We start from the raw sequence: 27,057 nt of genomic DNA, 5'->3' as shown, positions 1-27,057 counted from the left end.
CAGCGGGCACCGCCGCCACAGGAACGTAAGTTGGCATCGCCGCCAGAGGAACATCAGCGGGCCTCGTCGCCACAGGAACGTCAGCGGGCATCGCCGCCACTGGAACGTGAGTTGGCATCGCCGCCAGAGGAACATCAGCGGGCCTCGCCGCCACAGGAACGTGAACTGGCATCGCTGCCAGAGGAACGTCAGTGGGCATCGCCGCCACGGGAACGTCAGCGGGCACCGCCGCCAGAGGAACGTCAGCGGGCACCACCGCCAGAGGAACGTCAGCAGGCATCGCCGCTACGGGAACGTCAGCGGGCACCGCCGCCACGGGAACGTCAGCGGGCACCGCCGCCACGGGAACGCGAGCTGGCCTCACCGCCAGAGGAACGTCAGCGGGCACCGCTGCCAGAGGAACGTAAGCTGGCATCGCCGCCAGAGGAACGTCAGCGGGCATCGCCGCCAGAGGAACATCAGCGGGCACCGCCGCCAGAGGAACATCAGCGGGCACCGCCGCCAGAGAAGCGTCAGCTGGCATCGCCGCCAGAAAAACATCAGCGGGCACAGAGTAAGCGGTCGCCGCCGCTTCGGGAACAGAGTGGGAGGACGCCGCCGCAGGAACGTCAGCGGGCACCGCCGCCACAGGAACGTGAGTTGGCATCGCCGCCAGAGGAACATCAGCGGGCCTCGTCGCCACAGGAACGTCAGCGGGCATCGCCGCCACAGGAACGTGAACTGGCATCGCCGCCAGAGGAACATCAGCTGCTGCAATCCCCGAAAGTATGCCTCCCGTGCCGCCGCCGTCCAGTGAACGTCCATCGACGCCAGAGAAGTGTAAATGGTCGCCATCCATTCAGGCATAGCGTGAGCGGACGCAGCCGCATCGGGCACAGAGTGAGCGGTCGCCGCCGCTTCGGGAACAGAGTGAACGTTCGCCGCCGCTTCTGGAACAGAGTGAGCGGGCATCGCCGCTTTTAAAAAAAAAAATACTTCCCCGCTGGACCCATTTGTGCTGGCTGCATTCTGTCACGGAAAGGATGAGAGATGGGTCCAAATTTGCAGGGAAGGTGAATATTTATTAAATAAACAAACAAACACAAGAAAAGGCCAACACGGCACAACACGACCTGAATACAAAACCAAAAATAAACAAAACAGGAAACACGTTCTAGGAGCCAGGATCAGTAACACAGAAATAGGGCTGTCGCGATAACCGCAATATCGCAATACCACGCTATTGACGTGCATAACCGCAGAGGAATGCAACAACCGCAGCAACCGCGATATTTGCCTGTTTTCTTTTTTTCCTAAGGATGTGCCCTTCTCACTTAATGCCTGTGTGCTGAATATTAAATTAGTAATAAGTTAGTAATGGTAACATAATGTGTTTATTATGAGGCTCGATCAGTAGATATGCACTTAACATGCCTAAACAGACAGCGAATGAGAGATAGATCGACTGAGCTTGTGCTATTACCTGCGTCTGTCAGGTATGTATGTGAAACTAGCTTGTCATGTCCAAGGAAAGTGAAATCTCTGTCTTAACATCGACGCTCTGCTGGTCAGCTGAGCCTTTAAAAGTGGCGATTAAAGTTAAAATGATTTCAACATCGTGTTTCATTACGTCTCTCTTTGAATGAATAAGCGTTTTTGAACGTGTAGTTGAATGTCCGCAAGGGAAATTCCTTAACCGCGACAGCCCTACACAGAAACAAACCACACAGAAGACAATGCAGCCAGAATGAGGAGTGAGACATGAGCAGCTTTAAAGTCCGTATAATTGTGAACAGGTGTGAGTTGAGACGAGTGTAACGATCACAAGACAGGTGTATACAATCAAGGAAGTGCAGTGCAAGGGAAAGAGAAACAGCGACCTCAGGTGGCTGAGGGAACCCCACAGCCCAGAGTCATGACAACAAGCTTCTCCACCCTTCCACCAGACTCCAGGACCTTGGTTTCCAAATTAAATACAAAACTTGCTCTCATCTAAAAAGAGGACCACTGGGCAATAGTCCATTTCTTCTTCTCCTTAGCCCAGGTATGATCCCTGTGATGTTGTCTGTGGTTCAGGAGTGGCTTAACAAGAGGAATATGACAACTGTAGCCAAATTCTTTGACACGTCTGTGTGTGGTTTGCTCTTGATGCCTTGACCCCAGCCTCAGTCCATTCCTTGTGAAGTTCACCCAAATTCTTGAATCGATTTTGCTTGACAAGCCTCTCAAGGCTGCGGTTCTCTCAGTTGGTTGTGCATCTTTTTCTTCTACACTTTTTCCTTCCATTTAGCTTTTTGTTAACATGCTTGGATACAGCACTTTGTGAACAGCCAGCTTCTTTGGCAATGAATGTTTGTGGCTTGACCCTCTTTGTGAAGGGTGTCAATGCTTGTTTTCCGGACAACTGTCAGATCAGCAGTCTTCCCCATGATTGTGTAGCCTAGTGAACCAAACTGAGAGACCATTTTGAAGGCTCAGGAAACCTTTGCAGGTGTTTTGAGTTGATTAGCTGATTGGCATGCCACCATATTCTAATTTGTTGAGATAGCGAATTGGTGGGATTCTGTTAAATGCAAGCAAAATCATCACAATTAAAGAAACCAAAGTCTTAAACTACTTCAGTCTGTGTGCATTAAATTTATTCAATACACAAGTTTCACAATTTGCGTTGAATTACTGAAATAAATGAACTTTTCCATGACATTCTAATTTATTGAGATGCACCTGTATATCTTTTAAAAAGAAATTATAATTTTTCTGTGTGGTGCATAACAAAATAATAAACTATTCTAGCATTAAAAGGTATAATAAATACAGGTAAAATCATAATAAAATAATAATAATAATAGTAGTCAGTCAGGCCCATGGAATTTTCTTTTATAAACCGACCCGGCCCCCCATTAAAGAAAAGAAAATTATGTGGCCCTCTCAGAAAAAAGTTTGGGGACCCCTGCTGTGAGGGATATGTTCATCTTAGAAATTCAACTTGGCCTGAACACACACTATGCAGACCAACCAATATTAGACAAGAAATAGCGGAGGTGCAATGACTATGTAATTTCAGTCATAGTTGTACATTGTGATGATGACTATTGATTTTTATGGTCTTGCGGCCTTCAATTACGCACCTAATCTAATGTTTTGAATTTGCATTCATGAAGTGCCATGAACTCTCTCCCAGAGACTTTTTATTGGGTAGATGCTGTTTGCTCTGAGGCTGTGCGAACTGAAGTCAGAGCTGCTGACTTTGACCAGCGCAGTAATAAATCACACTGACTCCCTCAGGAAGTTTGAACATCTCAGACAATGAAACATCGAGAAGAAATCTGGCCATGCAGTAAATAAGTTGAGAATCTGTGCCTACGTTTTTTCCTTTAGGTATTGCCTCTTTGTCTTTCCAGGTGTCTCATGGTTGCTAGTTCAGTCTTTCATACTGGTATCACTCGAGCTGCAAGTAGAAAATGAAAAGTCTGTGAATGACAAGGTTTTTATTCTTTTTCTCCTTCAGTGCTGTTCTGCAGCCACTGTCCATTTATGTGTATCCCCTTGAGATATAAGCATAATATGCATGTAAATATCTACAGTATCAGTTGTGGCGGGAGGGACGAACGACAGACACAGTGGGTGTGGCGTCAGGCCTCGGAGAGGCTTTTATTAAACAGAAAATGAAGGGAAGTGTCCAAAAGGGAAATAAAGTGTCCAAATAAAAGGGGGATCTGGTGTCCTCGTTGTGAAGGAGGTTCCGTGAAGGAGGGGCAGTGTTCAAATGGGAAGGGTCCAGGTAAGGGGCGGAGTCCGGCGGCCGCACACGCTCCCCGCTTAGGTCCGGAGCGCGAGGTGCGGCGGCATCTCTTGCAGCAACGTCCTCCTTCTGCTGCTCTGCGGCACTCTCGGGGGATTCGACGGCCCGGCAACCTGGCCCGTCAGCCGACTAACGGGTGCGGCGTTCGTCTGGACACACGGGGTCCGGCTGCTCGTCCTCTGGCGGCGCTGGATTCCTCTTCACCCCTTCCTGGACCCACGAGGACACCAGCGTGCATGCACGGGGGAGAGACCGGTCTCCTGAGGAGAGGCGCGCTCGGCATTTAAACAGCGGCGGTGATGAGGCTTCATTCCATTCAGGTGCCCTCATCACATGCCGCCAGCCCAAGACGATTACTCGCCCCTCCTCTCCCCTACACACCCACTCCCGTCAGGAGCCTGGAGAAGGGCGGCGAATAAGGGACGAGGTGGTGATGATATTTAGGGGGGAGGCAGCCGACTCGTCACACAGTGTAGGAATATAATCCTGCACTTTGAGAGCTTGCTAGACCCTGTTTTGTCCTAATACAGGGTTAAATGCAACATAAAGAAAGTGAAAATGTAATAGTAGTGATAATCAGTTTATACAGTTGAAGTCAAAAGTTTACATACACCTTGCAGAATCTGCAAAATATTAATTAGTTTACCAAAATAAGAGGGATCATGCAAAACGCATGATATTTTTTATCTAGTACTGACCTGAAAAAGATATTTCACATAAATATGTTTACATATAGTCCACAAGAGAAAATAATGGTTGATAAAAATGACCCTGTTCAAAAATTTACATACTCTTAATTCTTAATACTGTGTTGTTACCTGAATTATCCACAGCTGTGTTGTTTTTGTTTTGTTTTGTGATAGTTGTTCATGAGGTCCTTGTTTGTCCTGCCCACTGTTCTTCAGAAAAATCCACAAATTCTTTGTTTTTTCAGAATTTTTGTGTATTTGATCCCTTTCCAACAATGACTGTATGGTTTTGAGATTTATATTTTCACACTAAAGACAACCAAGGGACTTAAGGTTCAAATGCTCACTGATGCTTCAGAAGGAAAAATGATGCATTAAGAGCAAAAGGGGTGAAAACTTTTAATTTGAAGATCTGGGAAACATGTAAGTATCTTCTGTAGCTCCTGAAGGGCAGTACTAAATGAAAAAAATATAATATTAAAGCAAAATTACAAAAATGTACATGTTCATTCTGTTCAAAAGTTTACACTCCTGGTTCGTAATGCATCATGTTTCCTTCTGAAGCATCAGTGAGTGTTTGAATCTTATGTAATAGTTGAATATGAGTCCCTCAGTTGTTATCAGTGTGAAAAGATGGATCTCAAAATCATACAGTCATTGTTTGAAAGGGTTCAAATACACAAAAATGCTGAAAAAACAAAGAATTTGTGGGATCTGAAAGATTTTTCTGAAGAACAGCAGGCAGTTTAACTGCTCAGGACAAACAAGGGACTCATTAACAACTATCACTAAAAAAGAAAAAACCCACAGCTGTGGATCATTCAGGTAACAACACAGTATTAAGAATCAAGTGTATGTAAACTTTTGAACAAGGTCATTTTTATAAATGTAACTATTATTTTCTCTTGTGGACTATATGTAAACGTGTTTTATGTGAAATAAAAAAAAAAATAACATGCATTTTGTATGATCCCTCTTATTTTGGTAAAATAATTAACATTTTGCAGATTCTAAGTTGTATATAGCTGCATATAGGTGCTATTTATAATATGTAAAGAAAAAGGCAGAAAGTTTTGGTTTGATTTTGAAACATTCATTTAATTCATTCATTTGATTGTCATTCAGTTTGATTCATTGTTAATTTGATAACACTGAAGGAAAATACTCAGTAAGAATGTAGTGTTCTTCTACCATTTTACACATTTCATAACATTTAGTTCAATTCTACCGAATGATTTTCTTCTGAAGTCAGTGCAGAAAATGTGAAAGACGTCTGGGCCAAGGAGATCTATAATACCTGGACATTATCGATTGATATTTTATGAGAACAGTAACTGTAATAGGATTATAACTAGAAATGGGATATGAAAGTAGGAAGTCTCTTATAGGACAAAGAAATGTTCTTCAGAGGAATGAATGTGTGAGATTTATTCTTGGGAGTTAAAGGGATAGTTCACCCAAAAAAGAAAATTACCCCATGATTTACTCACCCTCAAGCCATCCTAGGTGTTTATGACTTTCATCTTTCAGACAAATACAGTCGGAGTTATATTAATAAAATGTCCTGGCTCTTCTAAGCTTTATAATGGCAGTGAATGGGTGTTGAGATTTTGAAACAAAATAAAGTGCATCCATCCATCATACAAAAAGTACTCTAAATGACTCAGGGGGTTAATAACGGCCATCTGAAGCAAACTGATGTGTTTGTATAAGAAAAATCAATAGTTAAAACTATATCAACTGCAATCTCTAGCTTCCGCTAACTGTTATATACGCGTTCATGAGGAAGCGGTGTTTCAGTGGATGACGTAGGTGTAGCGTAAGTTCCAGTAAGAATATGCTAGTAGAATATGCATTGTTTAATATAACTCTGATTAGATTCGTCTGAAAGAAAAAAGTCATATACATTTAGGAAGAGTTTTTTCTTTTGTTTCTTTGTTATCATTTATAATTTAGTGACATAAGCTGCCAAATGTGCTTTAATTTATAATGCAACATTTATATATTGTAAAACTTTATGTATTTATTTATTTGCACATAATACATACTGTAGCATAGCCTGCATTTAAACATTTATAATGGGTTGTTTTGCCTTCTGTTTGCACATCGTTTGCAGCATAACAATGGGCAATATGTGCATTTTATTAAATTACAGAATAAATTTGGGCTTTTTATCAGGTTAATTAAAGAAACATTTGACAAAACACTGCTAATTAAAGCAAACTAAATCACAACCTTTTGCTTTTACTGGCTATATTGTGACTCTGATTAATGAATAATTTGATTAAGTTTAGATTAATTTGATTAAATGTGCAGCTGTAGTTGGTATATTTCGATGAGGGAGTGTAACTGCACTGTGAATGGGCCAGCCAAAAGATGTTGGAGCTTTGTCTCCATTGAAATCTTTGTATATTTACATAAATTGATTTCAACAGCTGGCTCACAAGTCGGCCGCCCCATAAGGGAAAAGTCTTGGTGCTTTGTATGTCTAGTCCATGCCTGGATGTTTCTAAGTGTCTTTTATGCTAGCACACCACCCACACTGAACCACTGCTTTACCCAATGACTTCATGCTGAAGGAATCGTTGAGCCAGTCATTGTTATTGAAACGTCTAAAAGACTGATGCTGATCGTCATGCTAGCTGCATGTGTGTTATTTGATCAAACATGCTGTTGAGTGAAAAGTGGAGATCAGTGGACCATTGATTGTAAACGTGCTACATTTAGTGAATGTAAAGAGCATTGTAGGAGATGAAGAGAAGAATTGTGAGTACTGAGTCCTCAAATATGCCAGAATATATAAAAAGTGTATCAGCTGTGCACTGCACTCTAGGTTTGTTTTGAAGAAAAAGATCAAAAGGTATGCCTACACCAAAAATGATAACATGAAAAGAGAGAACTAGTCCTTACAAATAGCAAAGCTGGACAAATGTTCTGTGGCCTGATTCTGTGTCCTGCCAGGAGTGAGCCTTAGTTGTTTATAGGACCTCAGGTACTGTATAGTGGCCCAATAGCTTTGTGCTCAGTAAGTGGATGGATATGGGTCATGATTGATTCCCTCTGCCCCTGCCATACTGGAACAGACCCCAGAGACCATGAGAGTAGCCAGGCTCCTCAGTGTTCTTGCCATGTACTTTGAAGGTATACTGCACATAATTGTGTCCTTAGGGTATTGAGTTTGGCCTTCAGTGCTCCCCATTTCATGCCTAAGGTTTTCTCTGATACCTGTCATCTGAAACAGCAGGAATGGGGCTTTTTCAAAGTCTGATCTGCATTTTACCATGTATTGCTCAGAGGGACTTGTACGGGAAGGGAATCCTTACAAGTAGTATGCTGCAATTGTGCTATTCATCTTTTTTTTTCTTTTGACCTGACTGAGGACAACCTGTTCCCAGAAAGACCTTTGGGAAGCCCTACTTAAACACTGGATATTCAAGCTTACTTTAAAGTGGAAATAGTTTTGCAGAAAAGTGTTCAGATGGCAGAATGTCTAGATGGATCCATCAAATGGCACTGAAAGGCATAAAGGTAGGCTGCTATAAACTACTAAAATCATTTTCAGCTAATTAAATAAAACTTAAATAAAATACAAATATTGGATTAAAAACTTTTTAAAATTGAGAAATATTGTGTTGGTAGTGACTGGCTGAAATAAGTTCTAAAATTGCTAAAACTGAAAAATGGCTGTAGAGAGAAACAAAATTAAACTAAAAATCTAAAAAAAGGTAAGTACAAATACTACAAAAGTATATAAATAGTAGGCTACTAACATAATACTGGTCCTGAGGGAATTAGTAAATTATGGGTTGCTTTCCTTCTGTCCAGTTTATATGTACTGTCTAAAAGTTCAATGCGCGCCCATTAACAGTTTGTTCTATTTTGTCACATTGTTCTATCTAGGCCATAGCCTGAATCTGTCATTGGTGTGACAGGTCATATATTCCATAAGCAATATAAAAAAGCACCTATTTTTAACAGTAATGTCATACACAGTGTCATATTAGTACTCATACTTTGAAAAATATATTTGCTGATTTCCGCCCTATAACAGGACAGAATTGTCACGCTATCGTGGATTGCGAGGAACGAGGAGCAGACGAGAAAGTCCAATGCAATACATTTATTAAAACAATCCACTGAAGGCAGGAACAGACGGGAACAGCGGGGCAATCCAAAGTAAACACAACGTAACCAAACAAAAACAGAATGACAATATAAACACCGACAAACTTAACATGACTCAACCAAACTTATATCCACATACCAAACCAACCAGGGAATAGGCAAGGCAAGGCAAGTTTATTTATATAGCACATTTCATACACAATGGTAATTCAAAGTGCTGTACATAAAAAGGAATTAAAATCACAACAGCAAACAAATCATAAAAATTTAAAATAATAATACTAACAACAATAAAAACAGAATTTAAGAACATTTAAGATGATTTAAAAAATTGATTTTAAAATTAATTAGCACAGTAAAATGATTATACATGAAATAATGCAGTCTGTTCGGACGTAGCACAGTGCTCATTCAATAAATGCACAACTAAACAGGTGAGTTTTGAGTCTGTGTTTAAATGTGTCTAATGTATTAGCACATCTGATCTCTTCTGGAAGCTGGTTCCAACTGCGGGCGGAATACAATGAGACAATGACGTACTAACAAGAAACGGAAACGTAAAGTCCAAATATGGTCATAGACAAGGAAAAACACACACAACAGACCAAAGGGTCTGACACTACCCCCCCTCCTAAAAGGCGCGACCCGCGCCGTAACAAATACACAGGGGTGGGAGGGTGGCAGCCCTGGAAGTCCGTACAGGGCAGACACAGAGTACATAGAAGGCGTACCTCCAGGGCGGATCAAGGAGCTCAGGGAGCCATAGCGGAGCACAGAGTCCATTTGGCCATGGCGGGTCAGGGAGCTCAGGGAGCCATAATGGGGATCGGGGAGTTCGGTGAGCCATGGCCGAGCACAGAGTCCATTTGGTCATGGCGGATCAGGGAGCTCGGTGAGCCATGGCCGAGCACAGAGTCCATTTGGTCATGGCGGATCAGGGAGCTCGGTGAGCCATGGCCGAGCACAGAGTCCATTTGGTCATGGCGGATCAGGGAGCTCGGTGAGCCATGGCCGAGCACAGAGTCCATTTGGTCATGGCGGATCGGGGAGCTCGGGGAGCCATGGCCGAGCACAGAGTCCATTTGGCCATGGTGGGTCAGGGCGTTCGAGAAACCATGGCCGAGCATTCAGTCCATAAGGCCATGGCTGATTAGGGGGGTAGCCCCCCCCCCAAAAAAAAATTTTTCTTGGGGGAACCTAGGGCGTAACCCGCCCAGGAGAGCATGGCAAGGCCAGGCTTATTAGGCGCAAGCTCAGTAGGACACTCAGGCAGCGCCGGCTCTGGAGGAGGTGCCAGCTCTGGAGGGCGCGCTGGAGGCAGCTCGGGCTCTGCTAACGCAGCAGTAACTTGACTGGGCTCAGAAAACACAGCAGCTACTTGACTTGGCTCAGTAAACGTAGCTTCCTCTTGACTTGACTCAGGAAACGCAGCTGCAACTTGACTTGACTCAGGTAACGCAGCTGCAACTTCACTTGACTCTGTATACGCAGCTGCAACTTGACTTGATTCAGGAAACACAGCCGTAACTTGACTTGACTCAGTAAACACAGCTGCAACGTGACTGGACTCCGTGCACGCAGCGACAACTTGACTTGACTCAGGAAACGCAGCTGCAACTTCACTTGACTCTGTATACGCAGCTGCAACTTGACTTGATTCAGGAAGCACAGCCGTAACTTGACTCAACTCAGTAAACACAGCTGCAACGTGACTGGACTCCGTGCACGCAGCAACTTGACTTGACTCGGAAAACGCAGCACTTTACTTGATTTAGGAACCGCTGCTGTAACTAAGTCTTTCCGGCGCCTTCTCTTTGCCGGCTTCTTGCGAGCCGTGGGCGGCGTAGAGAATACAATTAGTGACATCAGTGGGCCCCTTATACGATTTTTATTCATTTTTATTTTCATACATGGTAATATAGTTTTATTCATCACTAAATAAAAATAAAATATGCACAGTGACCCATATCGTTGCATTACATTATGCAACTTTTACTGTCCTATATTAATGTTATGGCATACAATTATTTATAATAAATATATGGGCCATTCTATGTTACAGAATTGGTTCAAAGTCAGAGTTGGAAATGAGAATTTATGTCTTTAAAGTCTTTATCCGCAAATTTTGTATGTATACAAATTGTATAATATTCAGGGTAAACATTTTTAGTAATTGTGCAGTTAATTCTTATATTGTATTTTCTGAAAGTTTTGGAATATTTGTTCTCTCCCCAAATTTGTCACTACCGAAACACAGTAATATAGAATTTAATAGGGTTATATTGACCTATTAAGATTTTGTCTACATCTTCCTTGTAAATATATATATGTTCTATTTTATTAAAAAGTTATCAGAGGTAAATCAATAACAATTACATTTTGAACAATATTTCAAGTGTTATTTATGAGATTTGTTGTACTTTGAATCCAATTTTTGTTTGTAAAAGGCAAAAAGTTAATCATACTGATTTCAAACTTAATTCATTAGTTTAAATATACATCGAAACACTATCATAAAATCTTAATTAATAATTCAGTAAACTTCTGTATACAAAACATCTGATGTTTCGGTCGTAAGTGCATGACCGTAATGTTTTAGTAGCAACCACATCACATTATATAATACTAAAACACTACTAAATCATACTAAAAATACTAAAAATTTGCATAGCTGTACTAAAATTTAGTTTATTTCCCCAAAACAAAAGGATTATGTGAGGACATGTTTTGATCATGACTGTTTCGGTAGTGACAATTTTAGATACTTTTGAGCCTAGCTCAAAGATGCTAATCAGCACATGGTTAGCTAGCACAGTTCTGAAGAGTTGTACACATATAAAAACTAAAAGTTATGGAATAACTCCCAAAAAAGTGTGTTTAATTATAGAAATTAAATTATTTAAAGTTACACACAGATTTTTCAAAATGATGGGGCCTATCTACTTACCATGTAGCTATAAGACAAATGAATGACAAATGAATTAATATTTCCTGATTATAAATGTAGAGGTGTAGTTAAAATCAGTCTCAGCCAATGGACTAAAACATACACTGTTTAAAACATACAATTTTTTTTTTACAGAAATTTTCATAATTTACAAAGAAAATATAAAATAAATATTTTTACAATTTTAAATAATATATATATATATATATATATATTAAGCTTACTGATATTTTAAATATTATTGTTGGTTCCAATGGATAGTAGAAGGATCTTAGTAAACATCTAAGATTTGAATACTTAAATGCTTTTTAAATGTGTTTTTTGGTCGTGGGACAGCAGTTTGGACCAATTCTCGAGAATGGCCCATATATGAGCAATATTAAATATGGTAGTAGAATATCTGCTCAGATTTGACCTGTAACAGAAAAACAAACGTTCCTCAGCTGGGCTTTTCTACCTAATTGAACTGAATCAAAACTGTCAGGTTCACTTTTATTATAATATACATTGAATTACCATTGTAGCCCTTATGACAGCTGGAAACAAGTCTTGGTAATGAGTGCTGGTTTGTTTATCACAACTGTGATGAGTTAGTCATCACACTGTGTTTCAGCCACGGTAAAGTTAATGTGCCGCTCTGTCTCAATCATCATTTCTCACAGTTTGTGAAGCATGGCAGGCTGTGGAGCCTGCAGAATTGAACGGCTCCTGGAGGATGTAACTCCGCTGCGCAACAGCTGGAAAGTTACTACAGGCAAAGATCAATAGGGCTGGGGAGCAGAATAAATGTTCAGGAAAATGTGTGGTGTGTGGGGAGTTTTTTATTAATTTTATTATTTTTTTACAGAATATATGTCAGGTTTCTGCTTTGGGCTATATAGATAGAATCACATTTTTTGTGGAATTCATTTTTACTTTTTTCAAAGCAAAAACAGAGAACTCTGCAAGTCTGATCAACTTCAGATTTGCCTTTGCCTCGCCATTCTGGTTCTCCTGAGCATTTCATTGTAACACACTTTGATGTGATCTGGTTGGCTCTGTGCACCTCAGACAGTTTCCTGCGACATTTTATTGGTACTCCATTTTCCTCTCTGTTTGTTTCCATGGAAACAGATGAACGTTTCAGTCCCTTAGCGGCGTGCCCTATACGAACTCCCCACCATGGCTAATCTGCTCTTGATGCTCTGCGCTCAGAGGGTACAGGTTGACAAAGAGTTTTCTACACAGTGCATTAAGTACTCTGGACACAATATTGTTTCAGTTGTGTGGCCTCCTAGTTAATAATCAGTGTGTTAATGATATTCTATTTCTCCGAAGAATTGTGCATGTGAAGCATCCTCAAGCCTGAAGGTTAAACTGAATAAACTGCCTGTGAGGGCCTCTGGGGAAATTCTTCTTTTTGTGAGTGGAGACATTGTTCATATTGGTCTCAAGGTCAATGGTCAGATTATAAGCATTAGGCCTTTGTCTTAGTTGGATGCTTTTGTTGTTGCAGAAGGGACTCAAGCAGACATCTAGCTGCTCACACTTGGAGCACTCAAAGCATGCATGAATACTAATAGCAAGATGTTTGCAAGCTTTGAAGAGAACTGAGAGCATAAGGTCTCATTTCTAAGTAACAATTGAAAGAGTGTGCCATATGAAATAATGACTTCATTTTTTGCACATTTATTTACAGAAAAGAAGTGTGAAGCAGATTTCTGAAAAGCATCACGCTTGCCATCAACTGGAAGGGAGAGACATTTACAGGTACATATGGTATGGTGATTTTCGATCATTTTTAATCATGCCGTCAGAATCTGATGGCTCACTAAGGTCAGCATGCAAATTAACATTCACTTCTTAATTTTAACCTCACATTTAAACTTGTTTGTGTGTTACAACCACTAATGCTACAGCCATCCATTTATAAAATCATGTTTTCATAAAACCCTTATCATCCATCGGTTGGTATTTTGATCTTGGTTTCACAGTGTTCCCTGATACAATTTAGTACACTTTTCTTCTCCTTTAGCAATTTCTTGGAAGAATCAATAGTTTGTCTGTAATGCTTGTCAAACCATATTGACAGTATAATGGTAAATGCTCCTCCTAATGATTTAAAGTTGGCATGAAAGAGAAATTTGTGATCATCTTTTCTTCCCTATTGTGAAGTATATCTAAGTGAAATGGCTTTTCGAACAAGTAGGGCGGGACTTGATGTTGTCTGTAGGGAATTGATTGGATCGTTGTTGTTTTCTAAGTGCAGTCATTTTAGGTGAGTAACAGGTTGCTGGAGAAGAAGGATTGAAAGTCTTCTGGCTGTTGGACAACCTTGTTGCTTATAGAACATTTTTTAAAGGAGACCTATTATGCCCCTTTTTACAATACATAATATAAGTCTCCAGAATTAGTCTGTGAAGTTTCAGCTCAAGTATTATATCATTTAAATCCCTTTTTTGAGTGAAAGCAGAAACACGCTGTTTTGTGCATGTCTTTTTAAATGCAAATGAGCTGCTGCTCCCTGCTGAATTCTTTTCCAGAATAGGGCTGTGCCTTTACAGCTCATACATCAGATACTCTGCCAAAAAGCATTTGTTTGGTTCTGATTATCATGTCTATCGCACTGAAATCATGTGTTTTTAAGCCATATCAAGTTAAACTTCTGATATAGGGTTTTCTAAGAACACACATCTGAAGCACATGCACAGAAAGCATGCGTAAGTTCTCTTTCATGTCGTACTGCGCTTAAACTGTCAAATACACACAAGTTTATGTTAAAAACACACAGGATCTACAAAAACAGTCAGTTATGTCTTTGAAGGTAAACAGCTGGGAAAGAAATTTCATGTTTATATGAGATCTGTGTAGCAGCTCCATAATATACAGTAAATAAGTCCATAAATCCACTGCTCTTTTGTGTCCTCTGACGTTGGGACTCTAAAAAATGTGTTTTGTGCTCGTCTGTGCAACCATTAACAGAACAGTTAGCATGCTTTGCTTGAACTTTGTTAGAAATGGGACACCTTTGTTACTTGCGAAAACAAAATGACAGTGCCGTAGGTGAAAACGTGCAGATTAAGTAATATTAAGTAATATTATAATAAGATCCTCTTTCTACGTCATGAGTGGAGTGAAATCTGAGCAGCTCGTTTTTTCAGAAGCTTGCAAAAAAAGGTTAACCTAAATAAAGTTACTGAGTTGTCCTTTTTCACATTTTCTGGGTTGCTAGATGCACTGGGGAATGCAATTATACCACTTAATCATGGAAAAAGACAGATTTTCATGATATGTCACCATGATATGTGTATAGGAACTGTATATTTTGATTTCATGGTGACTTGAACCCTAAAAAGCCATGTCTTTGATGCCTTGATAGTTCACACTTTTTGGTAAGTAAAAAGGCCATTTTATGTAAGTAGTCTGCTATGGTGTTATAAAATCTCCTTAATTTACATTAAGCAATCAGAACTACATTTTACATTTTGGCCAATAAAAAATGACAACATCTGCACCAAATTATGAATTTTTGCTCAGTTTGGCCTCTAAATGAAACTTTTCCTTGAGTATGAGCTCTGTATGTTCATGTTTTATAATAAATGAGCAAAAAAGCTTGATTAAACTCTTAAACTCTTCCATTTAAAAACATGTTTTAATGCCTCAGGTTTTACAGGGTTAATGTTTTACATGGATTTTCCTGGTTATATTCATTATTTGCAGAGAATTGGCAGTTGCCTTCAGCCTGCAATCTTGAACAAGAAAATTACAGCTAAGAGAGAACAGACTTTAGACTTTCCATTTGAAAGTGTTGTAAGTGTCTAGTTCTGAGCAATCTGAAAAGACGTTTTCAATGGAAACTGCCATGGTTTTTCACTATCTGCAACTTCAGACATTCCCACACTGAACAAATGTCTTGTTCTCATGCTGAGTACATTGTGGCTTTTTACTAAATTCAGCCGCTGTGAGAATGTACAAGAAGAACAAGGGTAAATTTAATCTTTGGATTTGTGTGCCATAAAATGGCCTTTTCCATTGTTAACACATGTTTTGTCTAGTGCTTTCCTCTTCCTTCCTTTGGAAGTGCAAAAATGTGAAGGAGCCTGAACTGAAAAAAATGTGAAGGAGACTGGACACCAGTATACTAAACTTTCTCAAAACAGGCTCAGTCTGAAGTGTTTTAACACTGTTCTGCATTGCTTCATTCATGTTATTGTTAGTATTTAGAGCAGATGGTGCAAGACTAAAGTATTTGTGCGAGAAGGTTTCCTGCTGACTGTTTTTTTTATCAATACTTCTCCCTCCAGCCTTGCCTTTTTTTTCTGGCTCCCTGAGTCTGTCAAACCTTATCTCAACAGGGTGTTAACAGACATTCAATATAGCTAATGGTAAAGTTATTCCCACACGTTCACGATTTTCATTGCTGAAAGCATGTGTTTTTGAGGTTACATATCCAAAAGGGTCTCTGGCAATCTTTAAGTTTAATAAAATGTGAACATTTGCAAATATAAACCTAAAATTACCTTGTTTTCAAGGGAACCAGACACCCACCCAATCTCATGTACATGTTTGTATCATTCTCAGCATGTCGCAGAAGGTACGAAATGTCTTTTGGCAGATGTCTTACTCTCAGATTGTGACTAGTATCCTCTAGAGACTAAGAAGAACAGCACAGTTCAGTGTCTGTCAGTTTGCAGATAGCACTCACTTGCCCTCCAACACTAACAGCCTCTTTTCCTTTTAGAATAATTAGAGCTGGGGACATTATGGTAACACCCAGAGGTTGTTAATGTTCATGTACTGTCCTTTTTGTGTGGGTTTCAGATTTGTTATTCTCTGTTGTCATAGTGAGGAATTTTGGACAAACTAGACAGATTGAGAGAGAACACTCTACATCTCATTCATAATGCACTTAAATGACAAGAAAATATTACTTGTTTTTGAACAATAAGATACATATTATTTTCTAATAAGAAGTCTCTTCTGCTCACCAAGCCTGCATTTATTTGATCCAAAATACAGCAAAAGCAAAATACAAAAATAATTTTATTTAGCAAAAATGTTTTAAATTGATCAAAAGTGATGATAAATACATTTATAATGTTACAAACAATTTCTATTTCAGATTAATGCTGTTCTTCTGAACTTTCTATTTGTCAAAGAAACCTGAGAAAAATCTACTTTTCAACATAATAATATTAATAAATGTTTTCTGAGCAGTAAATCAGAATGTTCGAATGATTTCTGAAGGATCGAATGACTGAAATATTGATGCTAAAAGTTCAGCTTTGAAATCACAGAAATAAATTACATTTAAAAAAATATTCAAACAGTTATTTTAAATAGTAAAAATATTTCAAAGTTTTAGTGTTTTTGCTGTGCCTTGGATCAAATACAGTAAATGCAGGCTTGGTGAGCAGAAGACACTTCTTTAAAAAACATAAAAAATCTTACTGTTCAAAAACTTTTGACTGGTAGTGTATAATTACCTTATTTTTGTACTAACACATCTACTATTGAAAATCTCCCTCTTTTAAAAATTTACTTTTACAAAATTACTTTATTAGCAGTTGTTATTTATTTATTTTTTTAGGGGGCACTAATCAGCTCAGAATTTCAGTGGATAACCAACATTAAGAGTGTTTTATAAATCCTATTAGTTAAGTGATTCTCTGGCATTTATTGATTCTCTCCGGATCAATTAATATTTATTCAGGTTTTAGGTTTGTTCTGAAATGTCCACTTTGTTTTTGTCACTCACAGCATAAATGCTGTGGCCTTCTGCTAAAAGGACAGTTCAATACACAGGTCTCTTATGTATTTTAGGGTCAGCGTTTTCACTTTCCTAAAAAAAATCAGTTTTGTCAGTCTGACCTTACCTTATGAGTCAAAACACATCATCTGAAGGTCATAGCATTTTGTGAGGATCAGAGTAACAGCTCCTGAATACCAATGGGAATGTGGTGGATGAAACGTCTGATACATGAAACTGTGAAGGATTAGTCAGTAAATCAAGGGCTTTCCAAAGTTTCATTCAGTTTTTAAAGTTTTATAGTTAAAATTGGCATTAAGTGGAAATTCTGAAAATATGTTTTCTTTATTTATTATATTGCAAAAGATTTTTTTCGTTTTCTGGTAATTCGTTTCACTTGGATGTACAGATCAGGACAAAAGTTTACATCTCCTTTTCAGAATCTGCAAAATGTTAATTATTTTATCAAGGACAAAAACACTCACTGATGCTTCAGAGGGAAAAACCATGCATTAACAGCCGAAGAGGGCCGTTTAAAAGTTTTACCCCCTTGGCTCTTGCATGGTTCTTGCATGGTTTTTCCCTCTGAAGCATCAGTGAGGGTTTAAACCTTCTGTAATAGTTGCATATCCCAGTTGTCCCTCAAATACACAAAAATGCTGGAAAACCAAAGAATTTGTGGGTCCTGAAGGGTTTTCTGAAGAACAGCAGGCGGTTTAACTGTTCAGGACAAACAAGGCACTCAATGAACAACTATCACTAAACAAAAAACACAGCTGTGTATCATTCAGGTAAGAACACAGTATTAAGAATCAAGGGGATGTAAACTTTTGAACCTGTTATTATTATATTTTTTTTTGAGAAATTAAAGTATTATTTTCTCTTGTGGACTATATGTAAACATATTGTATGTGAAATATCTTATTTAGGTACTAAATACTAAGTAAATGCATTTTATATGATTCCTTTTATTTTAGTAAAATAATTAACATTTTGCATATTCTAAAAGGGGGATGTAAACTTTTGGGGGACCTCAACTGTATGTCACTATATGGAAGAAAAACTGTCACTACTTCTATTACACTGCAACTAAGTGCCATAACAGGTGATTAAGAGTTCAAACACAGGTGATTAATAGTAAGGGAGCGAAGAATCACTGTTTCTACTTGGGCATGAACAATGAGAAATGACGAGCTTTATCTCCAAACAAAAGGTGGTGAGAATATTGGTGTAGCAACTAATCAACAGATCAATTCTTAGCCTAAATGCATCGAATGCCTCTAGCACTGGTGCACGCTTCTCTCTAGGGTAGATTGAGGTGCTGACATAATTAGATACACAGGCATCTCTCTTCAGAAACATCATCCTCAGATACAGCATGCTTTAGAATGCAGAGACCGTGGATGATTGAAGGCGTCGAACTGCAAAGGGAAAGCCATAAATAATAGCAGTGTTTACTGGTGCATGCTCTGAAAATAACTACCTTTATTACAGTAATGCATTAGCATGTTTTTTATGTTGTATAATTCAATAAATGCTATCACATAAAAGCAAACACTCTTTTTTATCTAAATAGTTTCTTTTAAGTGATGCCCTTTAGCTTAATATACTCCTTTGAGAAACAGAGTAGCATTCATTGACTGACTGGTTGTGCACCAGAGTGTGGTTCATTAATACAGAGGTTATGATGTATGTGCTGATGCCACATGAGATGGTAACTCAGACACAGTGGTTTCCCAAGAGCTTCTGTAACTGTCTAAAGAGAAGTGGCAAGTCCTATAAATTCACTTTATGTGTCTGCTTAGCATTCAGCTCACCTCGCACAGCAACCATTGACTCCTGCTCTTTAATATGGATCGTTCCTCCACCCTCCTCCACAGGTTTTTTTTTTTCTTTTTCCTATCAGTTGAGACCCATACGAGGAAAATAATATATTTTTGTATGTATTTAATATCATGCTGTGACATTCATTTGTAGTTATTTGGTGCAGTGACTTATCATCAAAGGTAAAAGCAATAGCCGTTTGACCTCAGTTTAGGGACTTGGAATACGAAGAGCGGGAGGAAAAAGGAAAAGCTCCCCGGGGAAAAATATAATCTTTACTAGGTCAGTCTCAGTTCAGGAATGTATGCCAAAAATATCAACTTGGTTTCGTCAAAAGGACTAGATACAGAGAGGTCTGTACATCTACAACCATAGATGCAATGTACAGTTGCGATCAAAAGTTTACATCCCCTTTTCGAATTTGCAAAATGTTAATTATTTGACCAAAATAAGAGGAATCATACAAAATGCATGTTATCGTTTATTAAATACTGACCTGAATAAGATATTTCACATAAAATATGTTTACATATAGTACACAATAGAAAATAACAGTTGAATTTATAAAAATGACCCCGTTCAAAAGTTTACATCCCCTTGATTCTTAATAAGGGGAAAGTGATTCCAATCCTCAGAGGAGAAAGAACGACTGCGGGTAAGTTGCTGCTTAAATACTATTTTAATAGGCGAACGTTACATTGAGCTGCAGTTAAAAGCACTCGTTTGAATTTATTAATTTATTCGTTTCAGTCTGCTTTGTGCTGCTGTTAAAAGCACTCTGTCGTTGGATTCGTTCATTTATTCGTTCTGTTTACATTGATCTGCTGTTAAAAGCACTCTGTCGTTGGATTCGTTCATTTATTCGTTCTGTTTACATTGATCTGCTGTTAAAAGCACTCTGTCGTTGGATTCGTTCATTTATTCGTTCTGTTTACATTGCGCTGTGGTTAAAAGCACTCTTATATTTATTTAACTAGGGTATTCGTTTATATTTACATTAAGCTGCTGTTAATTAAGCACTCGTTGGTCTGTTATTTGCCTTGCTAGTGGTTTCTGCGTTTAATAGTAGTTTTGATTGTGCTTATTAAAATTCAAAACTGAGCGGACGGCCAAGGGAAGCTTTGGTTATTCATATCGCGCCCTTCCAGAGCAATTAGAAGTGCGAAGTTGGTTGCATTTAAGTTTCGATTAGAGACATTTTGCGTGCGTGCAATACATTTGCGGCTGTACTGAGCCCAGGAGGCGTCCCTAGCTGTTTCAGTAAAGCTTTGTTTGGTTGTGTACTTAACGGTGTCATACCAGCTGACGCTGAAGCGTCAGCGGAAGCGTTCAGCCTCCTCGCGTGAAGACCGACAAGAGTAAAGACTTGCGACTTTTCCTGCGCGACTTATCCGAGCAACGACACCGACAACGCACTTAAGTACTCCTTTCCTTTTCTCACTCTTCTTTCTGTCCTTCTCTATCATGTGTTTCCAACTCATTCCGGTGCTCTCTACACACCGCACTAACATCACACGCACACGCCGACGCAATCTCTCTAACCTGCGTCCAATACACACCTCTTCCACTGAACCTTTCTCCTTCACGGTTGGACTTTGGAACTGTCGATCAGCTGTCAACAAAGCAGACTTCATTTCGGCATTTTCCTTGCAATCTGGCCTGAGCATCCTAGGTTTGACTGAGACCTGGATACGTCCAGATGACTCTGTAACCCCAGCTGCTCTATCTAATAAATTCTCCTTCTCTCACACCCCTCGTCAGACTGGAAGGGGTGGGGGTACGGGACTTCTGATTTCCAACAACTGGAAATACTCAACCCATTCTCCTCTATGCAATTATAACTCATTTGAATCTCATACAATCACTATAACATCTCCTATCAAACTCCATGTTGTGGTCATTTACCGCCCTCCTAGTCAACTTGGCATCTTCTTAGAAGAGCTGGATGGGCTGCTATCCTCTTTTCCAGAAGATGGCAGCCCACTTCTGGTCTTAGGAGATTTTAACATGCATCTGGACAAACCCTATGCTGCAGACTTCCATTCACTTCTTGCTTCATTTGACCTAAAACGCACTACCACTGCATACACTCATAAATCCGGCAACCAACTTGATCTCATCTACACACGAAACTGTACTTCAGACGACATTGTGGTCAAACCCCTTCACATCTCTGACCATTTCTTCATTACACTAAACCTACATCTTGCTACTTGTGCACCCCCACCCCCCCTACCCGTTACCTTTAGACGAAACCTACGCTCTCTCTCACCCTCCCATCTTTCTTCATCAATATCCTCCTCTCTTCCCTCTCCTACCCACTTCACATCTCTGGATACTAATGCAGCAACCGACACGTTATGTTCCACTCTTACTTCTTGCCTAGATGAAATATGCCCTCTCTCCTCCAGGCCAGCACGGGCTGCTCCTTCCAACCCTTGGCTATCCGATGTTCTTCGTGAGCATCGGTCCAAACTTAGGGCAGCTGAGAGAAAATGGCACAAATCTAAGGATCCATCTGACTTGAGTATGTATCAGTCTCTGCTGTCATCTTTCTCTACCCATGTCCATACTGCCAAATCTTCATACTTCCACAACAAGATCAACAATGCTCCGGACACACGCAACCTTTTCAAAACTTTTAATTCACTGCTCTGTCCCCCTCCACCACCTCCCACCACTTCTATAACAGCTGATGATTTTGCCACATTTTTTACAGACAAAACTACATCTATCAGTAATAAGTTCTCAGCTCCACACATACAGGAACTAAAACTGACCACACCCACGGCTGAAACTCCCCTCTTCTCCTTCCATCCCCTTTCTGAGGCAGAAGTAACCAAACTTCTCCTCTCCAGCCATCCGACGACATGTCCTTTAGACCCTATCCCCTCACACCTTCTCCAAGCAATCTCTCCTACAATCCTACCAGCGCTCACACACATCATCAACACATCTCTTCTCACAGGCACTTTCCCCACTACATTTAAGCAGGCCCGGGTAACCCCACTGCTCAAAAAACCTACACTTAACACTTCACTCATAGACAACTATAGACCTGTCTCTCTCCTTCCGTTCATAGCAAAAACACTGGAACGAGCTGTCTTCAACCAGCTATCTTTATTTCTCTCACAGAACAACCTATTGGATGCTAACCAGTCAGGGTTCAAGAGTGGCCATTCAACTGAGACGGCACTACTGTCTGTCACTGAAGCCCTGCGGATTGCAAAAGCTGATTCCAAATCATCAGTACTCATCTTACTGGACCTTTCTGCAGCATTTGACACGGTAAATCACCAGATCCTTCTGTCTACCCTCTCATCGTTGGGCATCACAGGGACTTCACTTCGCTGGTTCAAATCCTATCTCTCTGGTAGGTCTTTCAGAGTGGCCTGGGGAGGGGAGGTTTCCAAAACTCATCAACTGGTCACTGGGGTTCCTCAGGGATCAGTTCTTGGACCCCTCCTCTTCTCCATATACACTACATCTCTGGGCCCCATCATACAGGCACATGGCTTCTCCTACCATTGCTATGCTGATGACACACAGCTCTATCTTTCTTTCAAACCAGATGATCCATCAGTAGCTGCAAGGATCTCTGGCTGCCTGGCGGATATCTCTGCATGGATGAAGGAACACCATCTTCAGCTCAATCTAGCTAAAACTGAGCTCCTTGTCTTTCCCGCCACTCCAACTTTACAACATGACTTCTCCATCCAGTTAGGTTCATCAACAATTACCCCATCGACTTCAGCCAGAAATCTTGGTGTAATCTTTGATGACCAATTGACTTTTAAAGAACATATAGCTAAAACTGCTCGATCCTGCAGGTTTGCGTTGCACAACATCAGAAAGATCAGGCCCTTCCTAACAGAGCATGCTGCACAACTCCTTGTCCAAGCCCTGGTCATTTCCAGGCTGGACTATTGCAATGCTCTTTTAGCTGGTCTTCCAGCATGTACAATCAGGCCTCTACAAATGATTCAGAATGCAGCAGCACGGCTCGTCTTCAATGAGCCCAAGAAGGCCCATGTCACACCTCTCTTCATATCCCTGCACTGGCTACCGGTTACAGCACGCATCAAATTCAAGACACTGATGCTGGCCTATAGGACAGCCACCGGCTCATCACCGGCCTACCTCCATTCACTACTACGCATTTACACTCCCTCCAGAAGTCTGAGATCCTCTAGCGAAAGACGCCTTATTGTACCCCCACAGAGAGGCATGAAATCACTTTCCAAAACATTCTCCTTCAATGTCCCTGCCTGGTGGAATGATCTTCCCACCCCCATCCGAAACGCTGACTCCATTACTGTCTTCAAGCGACTGCTGAAAACCCATCTTTTTCGACACTATCTGACTATCTGAAAAAAAAAAAAAAAAAAAAAAAAAAAAATTCTCCTCTCTTTCCTGATCTTCCCTTTCTAGCCCGTACTCATCTGACAACGCCTGACATATGGTACTTTTGAGCACTTCCTATGTCGATCTGCCTCCTTAGGATGAATTATTTGTTGTATTCCCAATTGTAAGTCGCTTTGGATAAAAGCGTCTGCTAAATGAATAAATGTAAATGTTAATACTGTGTTGTTACCTAAATGATCCACAGCTGTGTTTTTTAAGTGATAGTTGTTATGAGTCCCTTGTTTGCCCTGAACAGGGGGATGTAAACTTTTGAACAGGGTCATTCATCTATTCAACTATTATTTTCTCTTGTGGACTATAAGTAAACATCTTTTATGTGAAATTCTTATTGAGATCAGTACTAAATAAACAATAACAAGCATTTTGTATAATCCCTCTTATTTTGGTAAAATAATTATATTTTGCATATTTTGAAAGAGGGATGTAAACTTTTGACCTCAACTGTATTACAAAAGAGTGTGTGATATTTACAGTTTTTCTTAAATGCTAAAACACATTTCACAAACGTTTCCTCCATGTTCCCCAATGTCTAAACACAACACCCTTTTCTAAAGCTACAACCACACTCACTTCAACTTCTCACTTCAAAACTCAAACTTTCACACCAAAAGAGCAGCTCGAAGCTTTCAAAAATGTAAACACTATACACATCATTACACACTACAGCAAAACAATTGAAGACACAATGCTCAATTTGTGAGAAGGTTCTTTGTTCATAACTGCCAATGCATATTTTTAGAAACTTTACAGTAACGGATCTTCTTAGATCTCTGCAGAGGATTAGGCATTTAGATTTGTGAGTTTCATATGAAGAGTATAAATCTATAGAAAATACTGCATGTACACTACTGTAACACAACTCAATGCAAAAACAGAATCTATTGCACACAACAGTACTCTTGAAAACATGATCAGGGTGTGAAGTTTTTTTATTTACTTTATTCTCACCACACACACACCACAATCACTGTGCGGCATCATGTCGCTGAGCTGCATCGGGCCACATCACCTCATCCACATCGCAGGCTATATTGTCTCTTGCCAGGCACCTCGGGAAAAATGCCCTGGAATGGCGAATCCATCCTTGGAAGGCCTCAGCTCCATTGCCCTTAGGAGGTTCTCTCTAGTGTATGGTTGTCTGTCATAAACCTTCCATCTCCACAATGAGAAGAACTCCTCTATAGGGTTCAGGAAAGGGGAGTAGGGTGGCAGACAGACGTTTAAAAAGTGGTTACTGTTGGTTGTGAACCACTCTCTGATTTGGTTTGTTCTGTGGAAGCGGACATTGTCCCAAATGATCACATAAATGTGATGTGCGGGCCCAGGATGGTGTTGTTGGCGGTCCAGGAGGATGTCTCTTAGCTCCTCTAGGAAGGTGAGGAGACGTTGGGTGTTGTAAGACCCAAGGACAGCATGCCGGTGGACAAGCCCCTCCGAACCCATGGCCGCACAAAGAGTAATATTACCTCAGTGATGGCTCTTTGGCCAATGATGTTACGGCCTCTTTGCCTTCGTTTCTGCAGGTTGAAGCCAGCCTCATCCAGGAATGACTTTGTCTCTGATCTCCCGGAGTCTGATGAGGTTGTTCTCACGAACCATATCCACAATGAGGGTTTCTTGTGTCGCTGTAAATATGGCAACCCTCCCACCTCTATGTGGCATTCTTTCAACTCTAAAGAAAGAAACATGTGTTGTCAATTGACATGCTTTACAATAACAACTGATTTGAAACCAATAGACTACTTTCACAGGCTTGTAAAACTCTATTGTGACAAAGAAAGCAATAGAGTACAATACCTGTTGTGTTGTCTGAATGCCCTGATAATGGTGGCCACGGTGAACCTACTCAGGTTTGGACGGACTCTTAGTCCTGCTTCAGCCATTGTCATGCCATGGACAATGACATGGTCAATGACTGTTGCTCGCATCTCGTCCGTAATCATGGTGCGATGTTGTCTTGCTCTCCCTCCTGGACCTTCTCCTCTCCCTCCTGGACCTTCTCCTCTCCCTTGTTGGCCTCCTCCTCTTCCTCGTTGGCCTGTTCCTCTTCCTCCTCTGATTTGAACTCCTCTTCCTCGTTGGCCTGCTCCTCTTCTTCCATGGCCAGCTCTTCTCCCTCCTCTGACTCGAATTCCTCTTCCCCTGACTCTGCCTTCATCCATTGTGTTTGTTTGGAATCTTCAGCAAACTGTGCACTCTGAACTTGCTTTTATACATGTGGTCACAGCATTAGCAACAAGTGTCTTCAATTTTGAGTCGTTGTGTGTAATGAATGACGCCAGGTTTGTTCATTGTGTTCAAATATTGCTAACTGTGGCAAGCATTTTGCATCACATGAGCTTTCATTTGAGAATATGAGCAGAGTTCTTTTGCAACTTGTGTTTTAGCAAGGAAAAATGTGTTTAGATTTATGAGAACGGAGGATTGTGTTTTGTGAATTGTGTTTTCATGTGAAATGTGTTTATGATATTGGAAAATGATGGCTAGATTTAGTAAATGTGTTTAGACAACTGGTCATTTGGTTTAGAGGATTGGCTTTTGTGTTTTAGCATTTGAGAAAAACTGTAATGTGGCTTATGAATGTTAGTGTATAATCATTATGTAGCAAAGTGTTCACAGTTGTGTTCTTTCAGTTTGTCATTTCCACCTCGTTTTCTTTATTGTGAACAAAGGAAACATTGTTAAAGGTAATTGATTAAAGAAGTTTAGAACCTTTGAAATCAGGCTTTAACTTTGACTCATCTCTCCTTTGTATACAGACTTTTCAGCGCTAAAGTGATTTAAGGTGAATATATTCCACTGAAATCAGCCCCATGCTGGCACAGTTATGAGAAAAGTTAAAAGCATGCTGTCTGGGTTATATCACTTGGGAAAATGCAAATCTGTTAAGTGATTGTCTTTTACAATGCAGTATATATGGCTCATTTTTCAGTTGGTTTCTGTCATAGCAAACCCTCATGTTGTTCCAAACCTGTAAGACCTTCATTCATCGATGGAATACAAAAGATATTTTTGATGAAATCCGACAGATTTCTGACCCTGTATAGAGAGCAACACAACTGACATGTTCAAGGACAAAGAAAGTAGTAAGAACATTGTAAAAAAGGTCCATGTGACATCGATAGTTCAACCTTAATTTTACCTAACATTGTCATATGGATAATTTTATATTCTGGGCCTTGAACGTGTCTGTTGTGTTGCAGTCTATGCAGTTATTGACAAAAAACATTGAGACACTTTTCAAAATATCTTCTTGTTTATTCTCGCTGAAGCTGCCAGTAAACATATTTACCACTGCATCTTCATTCAGGCGGTAGTTTGTTCGTACGGTATTCCTGTTCTTATTTCACTGAGCTCAGATTGATTTGCTGCCAAAATGGGCGTTGCAGTTTGTGACAGGGAATCGGAGAGAAATGTCAGAGGCAGTCCTGACAACCCTCTTCCTTTTTTAATTGGTAAATGTGACAGACCTCTAACAAAAGACAGCAAGATATCAGCAAAGGCAGTTGGTAGGTGTGACATCCTTTACCAAATTAGA

At 40.1% G+C, this 27,057-nt stretch overlaps 1 protein-coding gene across 2 annotated transcripts in view; it reads left to right on the top strand.

Moving 5' to 3' along the window:
• Positions 1 to 27,057, top strand: part of tspan18a (tetraspanin 18a) — a 53,725-nt gene that overhangs the window by 14,035 nt on the left and 12,633 nt on the right. Inside the window, exon 2 of one of the 2 annotated variants that reach the window (XM_073837159.1) lies at positions 13,221 to 13,291. Coding sequence is in view for 1 of the 2 variants with exons in the window: in XM_073837158.1 (XP_073693259.1) it covers positions 13,298 to 13,300 (3 nt within the window). In the remaining variant the exon portion in view is untranslated. Of the gene's footprint in view, positions 1 to 13,220; positions 13,301 to 27,057 lie in introns of both variants that reach the window. The other variant, XM_073837158.1, reaches the window with a different exon arrangement.

This window comes from Garra rufa, chromosome 3 (genome assembly GCF_049309525.1).
Source record: "Garra rufa chromosome 3, GarRuf1.0, whole genome shotgun sequence".
NCBI classification, from domain to species: domain Eukaryota; kingdom Metazoa; phylum Chordata; class Actinopteri; order Cypriniformes; family Cyprinidae; genus Garra; species Garra rufa.
The sequence above is the reverse complement of the archived record's forward strand: the minus strand, read 5'-3'. Positions and strand labels throughout refer to the sequence as shown.